The 17,199-nt window shown below is 48.0% G+C and overlaps 1 protein-coding gene across 1 annotated transcript in view; it reads left to right on the top strand.

Moving 5' to 3' along the window:
• Window positions 1-15,521, top strand: part of EPHB1 (EPH receptor B1) — a 417,903-nt gene extending 402,382 nt beyond the window's left edge. The window contains exons 13-16 of the mRNA XM_001498502.7: window positions 1,852-2,001; window positions 8,408-8,601; window positions 10,493-10,648; window positions 14,060-15,521. Coding sequence (XP_001498552.5) covers window positions 1,852-2,001; window positions 8,408-8,601; window positions 10,493-10,648; window positions 14,060-14,168 — 609 coding nt within the window. The 3' untranslated portion in view covers window positions 14,169-15,521. The remainder of the gene's footprint in view (window positions 1-1,851; window positions 2,002-8,407; window positions 8,602-10,492; window positions 10,649-14,059) is intronic.
• Window positions 15,522-17,199: the final 1,678 nt, after the last annotated feature.

Raw genomic sequence — 17,199 nt, forward strand, 5'->3', positions numbered from 1 at the left:
AGACTAACCGCTTACACATTTTTAAGGTATTTTTGCTGAAGTCCAGCACATATCTCTGGTGATTTGAAGAGATCATGAGGACGGTCAGTATAAAAATAGCCTCCTTCAGCCGAGGCTCGAGGCAGGTGAGGAGGGCGTGAGGGAGCTGAGGTTTCGTGGATTAGGAGGCAGAGACCAGGCATCGCGAAAGGGCCGTGGGAGTGAACGCCTGGCATTTGACATGAGGAACTGAAAAAGAGGATTGTATTTGTTCTAGTGAATGATGAGCTCTGGAGGGCGGCCGTGTGAGGGCCCCCCTTTACCCCTGTAAGCTGTGTCAGCGTCCTACAGAGTGTGCCCTGCTCTCTGCTCCCTCCCCTCACCTGCCCCTGCAGCATCCCTGCCTCAGCCATCCTGGATGACAGGCAGCACCATCCTCTCACCTACCCTGGCGTCTGCGCATGCTCCTCTCTGCCTGGCCTTCCCTCCTCTTGTCACTTTGCCTGATTCACTCCTACTCGTCCTCTAGGACTAAGCAGAGTGAATAATAGTTAACGCATGTGCAGCACTTACCCCCTATGCCAGGCCCTGTCCCAGGCGCTATATGGACAGTAAGCTGCTTAATTCTCACGACAACCTGACTATGTAGGTTCAGTCATTACTCCCATTTTGCAGATGAGAAACTGAAGCACAGAGAGGTTAGGTAACTTGCTCAGGTCACACAGGTAGAAAGGGGCAGTACTGGTATCCACACTCAACCAGAGGCTCCGGGAAACTGCCCCTCCGACTGCGCCTGGCCACCTTCCCTGACCCCGCCTGTGTTAGGGAGTCTTCCCTGCTTCTCAGAACACCCTGTGTCCCCCTCAGCCTCACCCTCATCACTTTCCATTTTAACAATAGATTTGAAATCTCTGCTTTGTTGTCTGCCTCTCCAGTAGCCTGCACAGCTTGAAGGCAGGGCCCCTGGCTGGCTCATCTCTGGGGCACCAGCTCCCCAGAAAGGGCCTGGCCCAAAGTGGTGCTCATTGCCTATTTGTTGACGGGGCGAATGACTGCTTGGCTGGATATCGATCCCTTAGGTGAACAGAACAGGCCAAGGTCTGGCAGACAAGCTGAGGGACAAGCAGAGAGCCAAGTTGGAAGCTTCCAGTGGGAGGCTGGAGAGCAGAAGGAGAAACTACCCTAAGAAGGGCCCTTTAGAAAAGTGTATCTCCAGCCTCAGGATGTCGACCTCCACAGAAGGGCAGGGAGGACGACCAGCGTCTACAGAGACCTCAGCCCTGGGCCCCTTGAACCCCATGCAGCCCAGGCCTGACCACAGGTGGCGGAGTGAGGAATATCTCCACCCAGGGATGGAGCACAAGGAAAATGGGGCCAAGGGGCAGCACAGTGTGACCCTGTAGGAGGAGGTCCTCCATGAAGTATGGCTCATCACTTTCTTCCTTTTTTGTTGATTTTGCTTCCTCCTGACCCAAATGTTGTGACTTTTACAATGTTGGGGGACAAAGACAGCAGCAACTTACACCTCACAGCTCAGGGAGCCGGTCTCATGTAGTGCATTTACAATGGTTTCACTCCCTCCTCTCACCCGACAGTGACATTAGAATCAGCATGTAGGGAATTGGGGGCAAATGGAGCATCAGAACCAGCTGCCGCCTGACGTGTGTGGGTGTGCCCACACACGGCATGAAACCCTCACAGGCCACGCAGATCCTTCCTGAGCCACTCAGGTGCAGGAACGGAGGCCGGCCTGGGGTCACAGACTGTCCTGGCTGTCCTGATTCACCAGACGTGGGAGTGGGCCAGTGAAGGATGCGTGTGTCCAGCTTACTTTCACCTGATGGTGGGGCTGACCAGTTCTCCTTCTTCCAGGGAGGGAAGATCCCCGTGAGATGGACAGCTCCGGAGGCTATCGCCTACCGCAAGTTCACGTCTGCCAGCGACGTCTGGAGCTACGGGATCGTCATGTGGGAAGTCATGTCATTTGGAGAGAGACCCTACTGGGATATGTCCAACCAAGATGTGAGTGTTGGCAATACCTGGTTGTCACAAACCCCTGCCCAAGGGATCCCACAGGAGTGGCATCCCAAACCCTCCTGTTTTCAGCCCAGGGCCTCATAACCTGACCTTGAGGGGACCAGAGCAGGGGATACAGGGACCCCCTTGGCATCAATGTTTGAACTAATCAAAGAGCCCAGCATGGAGATATGACAGTCCCAATTACCCCAAAGCCTGTAAAGGTGCCCAGGCCAAGTCAGGGGACGGTGAGCTGGTTCTGAGTGGCTGCGGACCATGAATAGATCAGGCCCAGAATTAAGCAGGAATTCTGCCCTGCTTCAGAGTGCCCAGCTGTGTTCTCCTTCACCACATGTGACAGCGGGGAAGGCGCCGGGCTCTGAGGCCGGGCCTGGCTTCCAGACCTGCTCTGCCTCTGACAGATGTGCTGCGTGGAGCCAGGCGCAGTTTTTGTCTGGGACTCACACCTGTCGGCTTTAAAGAAAGGAATTGTAAAGGGCCCCTCTTTCCTGAGAATCCACCCTTCTGGGATCCTGTGTCACCTCTCAGTGAAGGAGGAGCTGAGCAAGTTTCCCAAAGCTGGTCACATTCAGATGGGCCACAGGAACAGGACCCTGTCTGACTGGAGGTCATCAACATCCTCCAGGCTGCCCCTCAAGAGACAAGGGCAAGAAAGGAAAGAGAAGGGTCATCTGAAATGCTTTAACTGGAAATGTCTTTTGGGGGTGTTCCAGATGGGGTCCTTTGGTCCATAAATACCCAAAGGTGGGAAGCGTCTTGAAGATGATCTGTTTTGATAAGGCCCCAAGGGAAAGTCCTACCTGGATTTCCATACTGCCTGGGACCCTGGCTTGTTCCCCAGGATCACTCCTCCTTTGTTTTTTGAATACAGACCTCCCCACTTGGAGCTGAGAGGCTGACAGTATGCAAAGCTCTCATACCTCTGCTCTCTGCCAGCTCTTCGCATCACCCTGGGGAGCAGTTCTTATCTTTCCCAACTGACAAGCAAGAAGAGGCAGGGGTGTCCCCAGTCCAGATCTGGTTCCATCAGAAAACCAGCCGTGCTAAGCACCTGCAGGCTTGGGTGGGCTCTGAGGCACCGGCAAACTTGAGGAATCGGCCCTTGGCCAGCCCTCTCTGCAGCCGAAGGTTTAGAGCCGTGGCAGTTGCTCAAAAGACTGAGAAAGGTGGCAATCTGGGAACGCAGAGACATTGCCCAGTGAGACTGGAAAGAGCAGCTGGGGTGCTGCTGTGACAATGCCCCGTCCTGCCATGAGCAGAGTGGCTTCAGCCCAGAGCGGGTGAAATGGCTGCATCCTTCACCAGGTCCCGATGCCAAGTGTGGCGTCTAGGTCCCCCATTATCTGTGATTATCCACGCCTCGCCTCTGCTCCTGTGGCATGTCGAATCAGTAAGTTTCGGAATTGATGCCGAGGCTGCTTTCATGAAATGAACTGCAGCTTGGTTCCGTCCATACCGTTAGCTAGATGAGTAATAAATATTAGTCAGAAAAAGCAGACCCATTTTGTCCTGCCCAGAGACTTTAATCTGATTAAGAACAATTCAGCACACATAGAATGGATTATGAAACTCTCTGAAAGGCAAGATTTGACATTCAAGCTATTCTCAGGAAATGCATTCACCTATGCTGAAAACAAATGGAATTTCTGATATTAGACTTCCAGAATTCCCAAATCGTTCATGCTACAAACACTCATTGTATGCTAACTGTGACTAAGCGTTGTGCTTGCCAGTTCTATTCTTGGGGGGTTTACAGTCCAGTGACATGATCACAGGCCTGCGGGAACATTCGGATGGGAGAGGTAAGGAAGTCTTGCCAGATATTTGATGCTTGAGCTGGGCCTCAGAGGGATAAGAACATCTGCGAAGTAGCAGTTTATTCTAGTTTTGCTGTATTTCTCCAAAATAAAGCCCCTAAGCATTGTCCTAAGTGAAATTCTGCTCTCTGTGGAGGATAGGGGGTGACTTGATGCCATTCAGAAGGCTTCTTATCACCTGGCCTGGGAGAGAGCCAGGAGGGGCTCCGAGCTGCTCCAGCCACAGCCCGACTCATCAGAAACCACTGAGGTAGTGGCAGTCAAGAATTTTACAGATGACAATTGAAAGGCTTTAAGAAAGAGAATTGCAGAGGCAAGTCAGAGTGCTGGTAATTGGGCTTCCGGAGCCCAGGAAGGTCTTTGAACATGTACAGAGAGTTTGTCAGCCAGAGAGAGAACTTGGAAGTTCTGCCGCTTGGATCTGATTGACAGAGATAATGAGAGTGGCAGTGTCTGTGGAGAGGAGCCGAGGTTTTATTGAAACATCAGAGCTCAACTTAACCCCCTCTGCCCTGGTTCCTCCGCCACTCAGAGCTCTACTTCACTCTCCTGCATGGAAGGTCGAGTAGGCACCACCCGCTGCCCAACTCGCTAATGGGAAATGAATGTCTGGGGACAGCCAGGAGCCCCCCCCGCTGAGGATGTGAGGGCAGGAGGAGGGGCCCTGCTGAATTTCCAGCAGAGCTCCAGTACCTCACCAGGAGCCTGAGGCACCTGGGTCAGACCACCTGCACCTGGTCCACACCCAAACTCCACACCTGCCATCTCTGGGTACAAGTGAGCAAAACCAGCCCCTCATTGACCCAGTCCCTGCCCCCTTACGCCCCAGGGCCTTTGGGATGGCCCAAAGAGTTGCTGCAGACTGTTGAAAGCAAGCCCGCAGTCTGCTCTGGGACAGTTGCCAAGACTAGCTCTCCCACAGCCTGCACCCTCACTCTCACCTGCTCTCTGGAAACACCATCTGATCTCCTTCTAATCTCAAATCTTTTCAACATCCATTTATCTCATCCTGTGACGGACCAAGGAAAGGGGCCCAGGACTCACTCCAGTTTTCAACTCTGCTCAGTAGGACACCAAAGGCCCCCAGCCTTGGGCCATATCTTTCCACACAATTCAAACATGGTCACTGGTGTTTTGAGCCATCAGACGGATAGACTGAAGGTGTTTCTCCATCTCTCCTCCCTGTTTTCCACACCTGCTAGCAAGGCAAGTGTGACAGAGAATGATCCCAAAGCCCCATTAGAGGACCACAATTCTTTTTTTGAAATAATATTTTAATTTGATTATAAGTTATATGTACTCAGAAAATTTGGACAACACTCAGATCCTTAAAAATAGAATAAAATTCTCCAAAGGCATAGCACTTCAGTGAAAGACTAGAGTAAATAAGGGCTACCCGCGCATCAATTAATGACCTGGGGATATTCTCCTTTGGAGTGGAGGGTAAAGGCTTTCTTTGTTCATATGTGCATTCAGAGTATCAACTCAAGCAATAACAACAAAATTATCTAGAAGAAATAGAAAATGGAATAAAGTCCCATTTTGTAAATGTGAGCTTGAGATGGGGTTTCCATGCTCTACCTTGAAAGGTGAGAAATAGGGATGTGGCATTGACTGAGTCCCCACTATGTGCTCGGTGCTTTTCAAACACTATCTTCTTGGACTTCCACATGACCAGCAGCAGAACAGCAGCCCTCTTTGCAGAGAAGACATCTGCTGTAATAGACCTGGCGGAAATGACAGTCTCCATGGGATGCAGAGATTCTTTCTACTACTCACCTATGTGATGTTCAACATGCTTCACCTCACTGTGTCATTTAATCTTTTTAACAACCCCATGTGTGCAGTTTCAAGAAGTCAAGGGACTCTCCCAGGGTTCTGGAGCTAATAAGAAGTGGAGCTAGGACTTGAACCCAGGCCTCCAAGGTCTGTGCCCCTAATCACATTGCCACATCATCACCAACATAGCCTGTAGATCTGCGCTCCTGGCTCACCTGCAGGGAGGAGGCATCAGTGGCTCTTTGATGTCTTCTTAAAAAGAAAGTCAGAACACCAAACAAACAGAGGAAATACAAAAGCAAATGTTAGGAGAGTCTTCCAAAAATTCCCATGAGGTGGCATGCCGAGGAGACAAGGGGAAAGTAGCTAAGTAGCATTCAGTCTAGAACTCAGAAGCAGAAGATTCAGCACATGCATGGGGACCCCAGTCTCTTGAAGCTCTGCCAGGGGTGCTTGGGTCAGCTGGTCACACCACAGAGCTGCCCCCGCAAAAAGGCCTTAACTCCAGTGCTCCTTCCTGTTATGGCATATGGGAGAGTAATCTTGTCAGTGGGGAAAATTAGTATTTTGGGCTCTGACATCTAACAATTTGAGCAGAGATGCCAGCAGTTTAGGAGAACATGAGCTGCCCTGCCCTGGAAGATTTAGAGGGGCCCCTAGAGGAACTTAGACGCTAACCCTCCTGCTGGCCCCACCTGGCTTATCTTTTAGGCAACCGAGAAAGAGCTCGTGGGTCCATTCCATGGGTAATCCCACTTGCCTCTGCAGTGAGTGGGGACTCTGACAGGCCCCTCAATGTGGCTGCCTGGGAGGAGCTGGAAAAGGGTGCTGGTTGATGAGCCAGGCTGATGGGAACGATGCCCAGCTGCTCATCCTCATGGCTTACTTGGTTTCGGTCCATATGCCTGTTTCCTGCCATGAAGTTATCAAACAGCTCCAAGGACTGTTCTCCAGGCTGAGCTTACCATGGCGATCCCACAGAAGCCTGGGTGGACTTCAAGGTATTCAAAACTGAAAATCGGACCCCAGTGATTCATTCCCAGCCCTATCATTACTAGCTGTGTGCCCTCAGGCAAGTGACTCCACTTCCTGTGCCTGCATTTCCTTGTGAGGAAAATGGGACTAGAAAGCCCTCCTGAGAGGGTAGCAGATGATTGACAACTGATTGACAGCAGTTGGGCAGAGATAAAAATTTATCAGTGGTGCAACATATTCAAAAGTGAGTGTTCCTATTCACTGTTTTTTTATTTACTGATAATCTTGGTATGGTTTGTATGCTTATTTGTTTTTCTGCTGCATTGAATAGAAGGAATAATACACCTTGATTATCTCTAATGACTTCAGTTTATTATATTATCTCATGCCCCATCTCATGTCCCATATACTGTGTATAGAATTTGTAAAAATATGAACTGATTGAAAATATTCACTTTCTGACCCATTTACAAAGTGAAAAAAAGCAAGAATAATCAGTTGAAATGAACCTGATATTTTTGAAAGTAGAGGCAAAAACGCCTGAAAATCCCAGAACTCGAAATTATTTCCTTTGTTGTTTAAGTGCTTTAACTGTTTAATATAAAATCAATGCATAATTATTGTAGAAAATAAACATACAAACAAACAACAAGAAGAACCTAAAGAGTATTCATGTTTCTACCTGCCCAGAGGCAGCCGCCATTAACTCCACAGTATATATCCTTCCAAGGTCTTTTCTATGTGTGTGTATAATTATTGTTTTTTGTTTTGATTTGATTTTTGTTTTTTACAAAAGCAAGATTATACCGTACCTGCAGTTATGCAGCCTGCTCTTTTGCCTAATTTTACAATGTGAGTATTTTTCCGTTTCAATAGGCACATTTTTACAGCATCACTTTAAGACCTGCGTTATATCCCAGGCCTTCCATTGTGTTATGAGTGCACCATAATACATTCAGATTCAGCACTGGGTCGTTTACAATTATTTTTGCTATTACAAAAGGCACAGAGCAGACATAGTTGATTTAAATGAATTGGAAATTAAGAGGTAAACAGTAAAAAACTCTTACAACAAACTGAAAAATAGACAAAAGTACTGAAAGATCCTAAAATCTTTACAAAATTATCCCCTGGAGTCTGTGAAAATTACCAAAACCTGATTGAAGATATTCATTTTGGATTACCTTGTAATTTTGACCATTGTCATTGTACTGAGCCAGTTGTTTGACCAAATTATCTTTAACCCAATTCCTGTTACTGCCTCATGAAGATTAAGACAAATAATGCCTGGGAGCATTGGAGGGTCCCTGGCATGGAGTAGGTTCTCCATCAAATGCTGATTCTTTCCTCTCTTTCTCTTCCCTTAGCGGTGAAAGGATGAGGCCACCACAGGCTTTGGTGGGTGTCCTCTATAAATAGTGGGTTCACTAGGTTTTCTGTGTGCCATTGTTTCATCTCCTCTGGTGACACCAGCTGCCAGTGATGCAGAATTGGGCCTGATGTGCTCTTAAAGAGAGGGGAAGCTGAAGCCATCCACTGGCTCATTCTTCAATAAACATTCACAGAGATCTAGTGTGTATCAGGCTCTGCGCCAGGTTCTGGGGACACAATGGGAAAATAAGATGTTGGCCCTGCTTTCTAGGAGCCCACATTCTAGGGGGGAAAAGGCAAGTACACATAAAACCCATCACAGTCGGGTATGTGAGCACAGAATGAGGGCACCTGCGTCAGGAAGGCTCCATTTTCCAGGACTAATTTGAGAATGACTGGCTGGTGGCTCATCACTCAGTCACACCTGCTCTGGTGGTGTGTTACTGCAGGTCATCAATGCCATTGAGCAGGACTACCGTCTACCCCCACCCATGGACTGCCCAGCTGCTCTACATCAGCTCATGCTGGACTGTTGGCAGAAAGACCGTAACAGCCGGCCCCGCTTTGCGGAGATTGTCAACACCCTGGACAAGATGATCCGGAACCCGGCAAGTCTTAAGACTGTGGCAACCATCACCGCCGTGTGAGTCTGGTGGAACAGGGTAGTTCCTAAGCATGGGTGGTCTCAAGGTCAGGGGCAGGGCTGATAGCAAGGCTGCTAGCCTTTTGGTCTGTTGAGAGCAAGGGTGAGGTAGCTGAGCTTATCCACTAATGGAGGAAGTTCTAAGACCCTTCCCTTCTTTTTTCTCTTCCATCTCTCTAAAATATTCCCTGCCTCCAGCATGGGCTGTAGACAGATGTTGAGATACCTGTCTGGATCTCCACCTTCCTTTGGCTTCATATGGACTGGGCACTGGGCTCCGTAGTAGTGGAGCTGTGTCTAATCTGTGTGGTATGAGGCCCTACTTCTGGGAGATCTGTTTCCAGAAGACACCCTTTCAGTTAACCACACCAGTTCCCTAGGCAGGTAGAGTTACATACTGGAACCTTGGCCAACATATTAGCAAATAAGGGCCCTGACTGCTGCGGGACAGAGAAATACAAGGCAATTCGATTTTTTATGAGCAAATGCACAACAACTGTCAGCTAGAGTCAGCACTGTCAGCTGTACATTACTCATCTACACTTGCAGTGTTAACTCACTTGTTAATTCATCCTTTCACCGAAGTTTATTGGGTTCTTATGTGCCAAGCACTGTGCCCATTGCTGACAGAGGATGAACAAGATAGACATGGTCCCTGCCCTCATGGAGCTTAGAACTGTTGAAGAGTGGCAAACACTAATCAGATGATCATCCAAAGAAATGCAAAATTGAGACCTTGGTCGCCGCATGGCAAGGAGGTGCATGGGGCTTGGAGAACATATCCTTGAGTCTGGTGTCAGAGTGGCCATCCCTGATGAGCATTATTTCAGCTGAGAGCTGAAGGGCAAAGATGCATTAACTGAATGGAAGGGAGATGGGAGTAGAGGGTCAAGGGTTCCAGGCCAAGAGTGCAGCATGCGCCAGAGGGCCAAGGGTGGAAAGGACCGGGCCAGTGTGTTGGAAGAGCAGTTTGTGAGGGCACTGGGTCGGGGCTAAGACTGGTGAAGTGGGTAAGGACCATATTCTCAGAGCCTTGAGGCCCTGCTAAGAATTTGGAGCTTGGTTTTCAGAACAGTGAACACCCATTGAAGGGTGTGATGTGAGTCAGGGTCAGGAAAGGATAGGGGTTATTGACATGATCACATTTGCATTTTTAAAAGAGCATCAGGCTACAGTGGGAACCTTGTATCGAGGGCAGCAAGCACGCCTGAAGAAAGATGGGTAGGGAGAATGTTGCAGTGATCATGAGAGAGAAGGTCGTGTCTTAAATCACGGTGCTGGTGTGCAAAGAAGTGGATGAGTGAGAGATTTTGGAGGGCACATCTTTAGGACTGGTGAAGGATTGGGCCTGGGTGTCGAAGGTGAGGGAGACGTCAAGATGGCCTCCTGGTTTCTGGATTGGGTACCTGGGTATCAGCTTTGAGAATGTGCCAAACAAGGTCAGTGGTGGGCTCCTCTTTTCCATTTTTTTTCAAGTAACAGGTTGGAACCAGGAAAAAAAAAAAACACGTTACCAATAGATTTGGGGAGGTTTTAGTGAACTGCATATATTTTTTAAAAGATCATATCTTTGGATGGTGAAGCTCTTAGATTTCGTTTACAAAGGAGTTGTGGGCCTTCCCTTTCCTTCAGACTGCATGCTGTGTCAGCATGCCTGTCTGACTGACTGATGACTGTGGCAGGGCCCAGAGGCTGGGGGACTAGCCACCTGGCCTTGAGAAGCCATGCCAATTCAGGATTCTGGAAGGAAGGAAGGGTCAGTGCCAGGCTCCCCCATAATCCTCCTCCTGCCGGGGATGCTGTTCTCCGTGACGTCTACCGGCCACTCAGAGTGTGGCTCTACCCACCCACATTGCAGCTGTGGGGTCACCTCCTCCTCTCTGTCTCGCAGGCCTTCCCAGCCCCTGCTAGACCGCTCCATCCCAGACTTCACGGCCTTTACCACCGTGGATGACTGGCTCAGTGCCATCAAAATGGTCCAGTACAGGGACAGCTTCCTCACCGCCGGCTTCACCTCCCTCCAGCTGGTCACCCAGATGACATCAGAGTAAGTGATGAGAATGTCTAGTTCATGGGTGGAGGTCAAGGCTCCTTCTCTGCTGTTGACCGTGGTCTGAGTCCTGATTTCTGGCCTAAACCCCAGAGCTCTGCCTCTGTACAGAACCAGGCTGGTGGAGGAGCACCACGGAAAGATGGAGGGGGCAGCTGGGGCTGGAGTGGGGAGACTGGGATCCATTCTGGGCCCCAGTGAGAGCTCTTCAAAGTCAGAGCCATATGTCATTTGCCTAATCACCAAGAGTCTCTCCTCCGTTTAAGTTTTTAAACTCAACCCATCAAAGAGAGCATCCAGATGGAAAGAACACAGCCAGCCAGCACTTTAAACAGCATAGCAGGAAGACACATCGCACTGATTCAGCAACAATCTCAGATGTGTAGGGAGCTTGTATGCGTTCATAGACAGCACTTATAAATAAGCATACAATTCCATCCCCCACAAATTATTTACCAGTCTGCAGCTCCCACAGGAGTGTGGAGGAATACAAAAACTAAAATTATTCAAATAAGATGAGAGCCAGAAAGTGTCTTAAAGATCCATGTAGTCCATCATTTCCCCAAGAATGTTCTGAGTAGGCCAGTTCTGGGAAACGTTAATAGGTTCTCCTTGGAAAAAAGGTCCCACGGTCAAATAAATTTGGGAAATACTGAGCACTTTATCACTCTCTTGGAGATTCACTACACATATTAGCATTGTAAAGGCCATGAGAAATCCTGAAATAAAGAAACCCATTTAAAAATATTAAATACCATGGAACCATATTTTTGAGGGCCAGGGTTTTGTGGGACTGTAGCCTGGGACATATTTATTAGTGCCACCCCTCCACTGTGCAGATTCAGAAGGTAGTGAAGTTAGTGCCTGGAGATTCGGTGCTCGTAAGGAACAAAGCCGGGGCGAGAGCCAGCTTTCCTGGTGGCCAGTTCCATTTCCTTCTTCCAGTCCGCCCATGGCCACAGTGGTGCCTATAATTTGCTGCACCCTGGAATGACCCGGGAATCTTCTAAAAATACCGATGTCTGATGGCCACACCCAGATATTCTGATTTATTTGGTATGTGGTGAGACCTGGACATTGGGATGTTTCAAAGCTCCCCAGGTGATTCTAACGGGCAGCAAAGTTTGGAAACTACTGGGCTGAAGTTGGCAAGGGTCAAATTTTGAATACACCCTCCCCCGCCCCAGAGGGGACCTCACTGGCTGCCCAGGCTACAACATGGACTGACAGCATCGAGTTGGTGGCCTGTACCACACATTTCCCAGAGTAGACGATTGGTCAATCCGCCAGGCAGTTGACAAACTCTTATTGATCACCTCTTTTGTGTCAGGCACAGTGCTAGGTGCTGGAATTCCCTCCTGGGTGGGACAGTTGCTGAGTCCCAGGGGAGAGGGGTGGTCATCCTCCCCCAGCAGTTGAGTCCCAGAGGAGAAGCTTCTTGACCCTCGGCCTTTTGTCCTAGACTCCTGCTTTGCCGTCAGTCTTCCTGGAGCCCAGCTCCACCTCTCTGAGGTTTATTCTTGCCAGAAATGATGGAACCTCCACTTTCTCCAGGAAGATGGTTTGACTGTGAACCAAGCCTTAGGAGCCACTAAACTTCAGAATTCATTTGTTTAAATCCAGGTTTATTTCCTGGTGATGCCTAAAAAGGACAGTCCCTGCCATTATGAGTTATTGTCAGACACCAAAAATAAAAAATAAAAAAGAATCACATCCTAGTGGAAAATCAGCTTCCCCATCCAGAAGAGCTAAAGTGGATGCCCTAGATGATGGAAAGCCTGGGTTCAGGGGCAGAGTGGGTGTTCACGAAGATGGGGCTGCTCCTGCTTTCCCACTGTGACATGGCTGAGTACGGGGGCCGTCATCCCCTGACCCCCCCCAAAATGAGGACATCGAGTGGAGTCATTCCCTCGGTCCAGGAATAGTCACGTGAAAAAGAACAAGGAGAGGACTAAAAGGAAAGTGAAGCTGAAAATTAAGGGATTTAGTTCAAAGTAAAAAATGTCCATACGCTGTTGGAGCAATTTAGCTTGTTTCCTAAGAGATAAAACAACATGAACAACAAAATAAAATAGATTGCGGGACAATTTGTGAATTCAGAATTCAGCTCTGCCTCTCAAAAGTGTTTGCTAAAAACACATGGGCAATTTGACTATGTAAAGCAGCCATAGCCTGTGGGGGACTGACCACCAGCTGAAAGAAGGGGGATCAGGAGGGCCAAGGCATTGAGGGTGGAAGTCCAGCACAGGGTTCTCTTCGTGGGTCTGGTGCACAGTGTACAAAGTGACCTACTGTGCTGGGGACGGGGGGATTTGAGGGGATACATTAGGATCTTAGAGGAGTTCTGAGAGCAGCCCTGCAGGATGGCTGAGAGCCAGGCAGTCTTGAATTTGAACCCCAGTTCCACCACTTGCTGTGTGATCTTGAGCACATTACTTAACTTCTCTGAGCCCTACTTGCCTTGTCTATAAATGTGCAGATTATAAAAGTGTCCATCTCATCGGTTTGTGGTGAGAGGTAAATGAAATAACACATGTAAAGCACTGGCCTGTTGCCTGCCTACAGGATGCACACGAGAAATGATTGCTGGTAAATCATCATCATTGACTTAGTGGTTTGTCAATTTTTATGAAATGCTTCCATCAGTATAAATAAGCTAGTATACAGCAGGTGGGAAGTGTTCAAGCAATGCCATATACTGTTATTATTAACTAAGGAGAAGTGCATGGGTTTCACTGAAGTCAAATACAAGCCGTGAACCTGTTCATATTAAGACTCATAGCTCAAAGATTAATCTAATTCCAACCCCTGTCCTAAACATATTCCTTAGATTCCTGCTTGGGCAGATATTTGAAAGTTATTTTGAGATCACCATTCTTAAAAATTCATGACATTAAAATTCAAACAGAGGCAGAAAATGGAAACTCAGGGGAAAAACATCAGAAAAGCAGGCAAACCCCACATCTTTTCAATCTCAGTGGGTGATCACTAATTTAGGCAGAAAGCTTCACAGAATAACTGAAGCCCCATACAGTATATACTTCAAGTGTTAAAAAAAAAAAAAAAAAAAAGCAGCAGAGGAAAGTTCCAGTCCCCCAGAGTGTCATGGATAAAACGAAGGGGCTGCTCCAGAAGCCATAGGAGAGGAGCAAGGCACAGCACATCCAGGGTTGTCTAAGTTGGAGGGGGCATTGGAGACAAGTGCCATGGGCAAAGTGAGACTGAACAAGAAAGTACCTAGTTAGGTATTTGCCGAAGACTCGGATGAACCTGGGCTCATTGAATTTTAAACCGTTTTTATTTGTCTACCCAACTATTATCAGGAGCTCGCCTTCTATGATGACTTTTGATCTGTGAAAAGGTGCCCTAACACTAAAATGCCTTCTTTTGTGGCTTTTTCCCTCCTAGAGACCTCCTGAGAATAGGGGTCACCTTGGCAGGTCATCAGAAGAAGATCCTGAACAGCATTCATTCTATGAGGGTCCAGATGAATCAGTCACCAACGGCAATGGCATGAGAACTCTCGTTCTCTTGGGGGAGGAGAGGAAGGAAAAGGACCAGGATTAAGGAACCAGAGGTTGACCACTGTGGAATGTTCTGGAAAGACTGGCTTCTCAGCTGAGAAATGCATTACATCAGTGAAGAATAAACTGGACCTATTCCTAACGGGCCACTTTCATTTCTCGGTGACAGAAGCATGTCTCAGATGCCGTGGGAAACCAAATATACAATAATAAAAATACAAAAAGCTGATGTTCAACAGAAGTGAAGACAAAACAAGATGCATCGGGGGACCAAGAGTGAACTCAGCTCCCAGCCTCTGTGGGCTGGAGTCGTCCATCCACAGGAAGAAAGGGAAGGAGGTAGAGGGAAGAAACAGAAGCCGTTTTCCATTTTCTTCCTCACCAATGACATTCTTTTCTTTTCTCCTTTTGTACTCCTCCCCAAGAGTCCCCTCCCTTCTCCCACATCCATTTTCCTTTTGCTCCCGACTTGTGTAGGGAAGTTTCTTCAAACAAACCCCAGCTCCTGAGTCTCCAGATGTCGTTCTGTCAGTTGCCAAAGGACTTTGCTGACCACTGCATGGGGGATCCAACCAATTCAATTAATGTCTTCATATTGAAGAAGAGATGTACCTTCAATTGAAAACCTTGTTTTTCTTTTGTTTGCATTTTCTGCAAAAAGGAAAAAGAAACCACAAATTGGGAAAAAAAAAAACAAAAAAGAAAAAACCTGTTTCCATGTGCGAGAGCACGCCAATGTATGTCTGCGTTATAAAATGACTGTGCTTGTTCGTAACAGATGCAAACAAGAAAGAACTGGAAATCTTTGCCCCTGGAAAATCCAAAGGGGCCGGGACGTGATGGTTTGGTTTTCTGCTGGGCCCAGTTGGCCTATTGGCTCAATGGGGAGAGGCGGTAGGGAGAAAAATAAAATGAAAGGGGGGGAAATACTCTTAAGAGCTTGCAAATTCAGACAGGAAACAGGTGAGTGGTTTGAATTGGATGCAGTGTGGGCTATTCTAGAATGATACTGACTGATGAATTATTCTCGGTAACATCTGAAGCGAGGGAGAAGGAAAGTGTTTCTGGAGGATGTTCTTCCCCATGCCTGGAATCTGCGATTCAACAGGTGGCGAGGGAGAATTCTTCTGACCTTATCTGTGGACTGGCTTCAGCCGCGTGGCATCCGACGAATGTTTCAAATGTGTCTGTGTTTCTCTGCATTCCTTCTTGTACCTCATTGTTCAATTCACTTTTGTAAATTCCACCTAACATTTAAATATTTTTAATTTCTCCTTTTACCTTAATCTCCTTGCTAATTTTATCTGTCTAATTAAAATGAGCAGAAGCATGTCTGGGTTTACATAGCATGGTGTCGGAGTGTGTGTTCTCGAATCCCACTGGGTCTTCCCCACATTACGGGAGAGTCCTTAACAGCCGTCCTTCTCCCGCCGATATGAGAAGGACCTGATATGGGACATCCCGGACCCTGCGGCTCCCGAGAAGCAGAATATGTTAGAATCACACTCAGTGAGGGGACTCAAAGGAAGAACTGAATAAATACGAGGCTCTGAGCCCTCAAACGTGCAACTTAAGAAATCAGTGGCAAATAAACATAATCGCCAATAGTGCACGATCAGCCCTGATTTCAGTTTACACTGTGCACTTGAGAAGTTCACATCCGGGTCAGTTTTGTAAAAGCCACTGAGAGTATTTCAGACTGCGCACTTGTGGTGTGTCTGTGAACATGCAGTTGGAGAGGAGGGGTGTGAGGCAGTGAAAGGAGCTCCAGTTCCCACACAGATAATTTAATAAGATTTAAGGTGAGATGAGTTTTTTTCCCTAGTTGTAGGTAACTTTGTCCTTGGGGAGGTTCTCACCTTCTGAAGCCTTTTATAAGAGGCTCATAGGCCTAGGGGTACAGCTCCAGTGTAGGGGAGCCCCATCTTGAAGCACCCCCGCTTGTGCGTAACCCTTAGGGGATGGAAGAGATGGACAGACTTAGCAGATTCCCATATGGTTGCAAAGGGCTCCAATCCAGCCACATAGTGGGTAGAATAGAAAACTTCCCCTTGTTAATAGCTTACCAATCCCACGCACAATTTGCTAATTACCCCAAAGACCTCAATCCATGAAGTGTCTTACAAGCCTGCAATTCAGCTAATCTACTCTCAATTTTCCACAGGAATGAATTTTAATTTGTCACCAAATTCCTCAGGCAGCATTCTTAACCCAAAATCCTGGCTGCACCTCCACCAATGCCAGCCCACCTTCTGGCTGTGAGCAAAGCAAGGTCAAGGTGAAGGTCATGTCACACCCTTTGGTTTCCTTCTGCCATAAGATCCCACAAAGAAGAGAGAGAGAAAGGACCCAGAGTGCACAGGGGAAAGAAAGAATGAGGGGTCGGCAGAGCAGAGGCCAGGGCCCCCCAGGCAGTTCTCAGGAGGAGGGGTATGACCAAGCTTTCGACTTGCCCTGCAGATGCCTGGCTCAGCTTCACAGGCCAGGCTTCCCCACCTCCACACCCCAAAATGCAGTGTGTCTTTAGGGAGTGAGACATCCTGCTTTCCCTCTGTAACACAGGGCCATCATTAACCTCTCTGAGCCTCATTTCCTCAGTGTATAACCAGACAGTAAGAACTACCCTTGATGAAGACTAACATTCCTGAGCAGGATCTCTATGCCACGCACGTTCTAGTACTTTACGTGTATCAGCTCTCTTCCTCAGCATTCTCTTGTGAAGAGTAGCAGATACTCTATCTTCAGATGAGGAAACTGAGAGGCAGAGACCTTTCCTAGATCACACAATGGTGGAGGCGGGATTTTGACCCAGGCAGTCTCACTCCGTGCTCTTAACCATTATCCCAGTGGGTCTCACACTTGAGCACGCATTAGCAGCACGTGGAGGGCGTGTTAAAACAGATTGTTGGGCCCCACCTCTAGGTCTTCTGATTCAGTCGATCTGGAGTGGAATCTGAAAATTTGTACTTCCCGCAAGTTGCCAGAGGGTGCTGGTGCTGCTGGTCCAGGAACCACTCTGAGCAC

This window comes from Equus caballus, chromosome 16, assembly GCF_041296265.1.
Source record: "Equus caballus isolate H_3958 breed thoroughbred chromosome 16, TB-T2T, whole genome shotgun sequence".
NCBI lineage: Eukaryota > Metazoa > Chordata > Mammalia > Perissodactyla > Equidae > Equus > Equus caballus.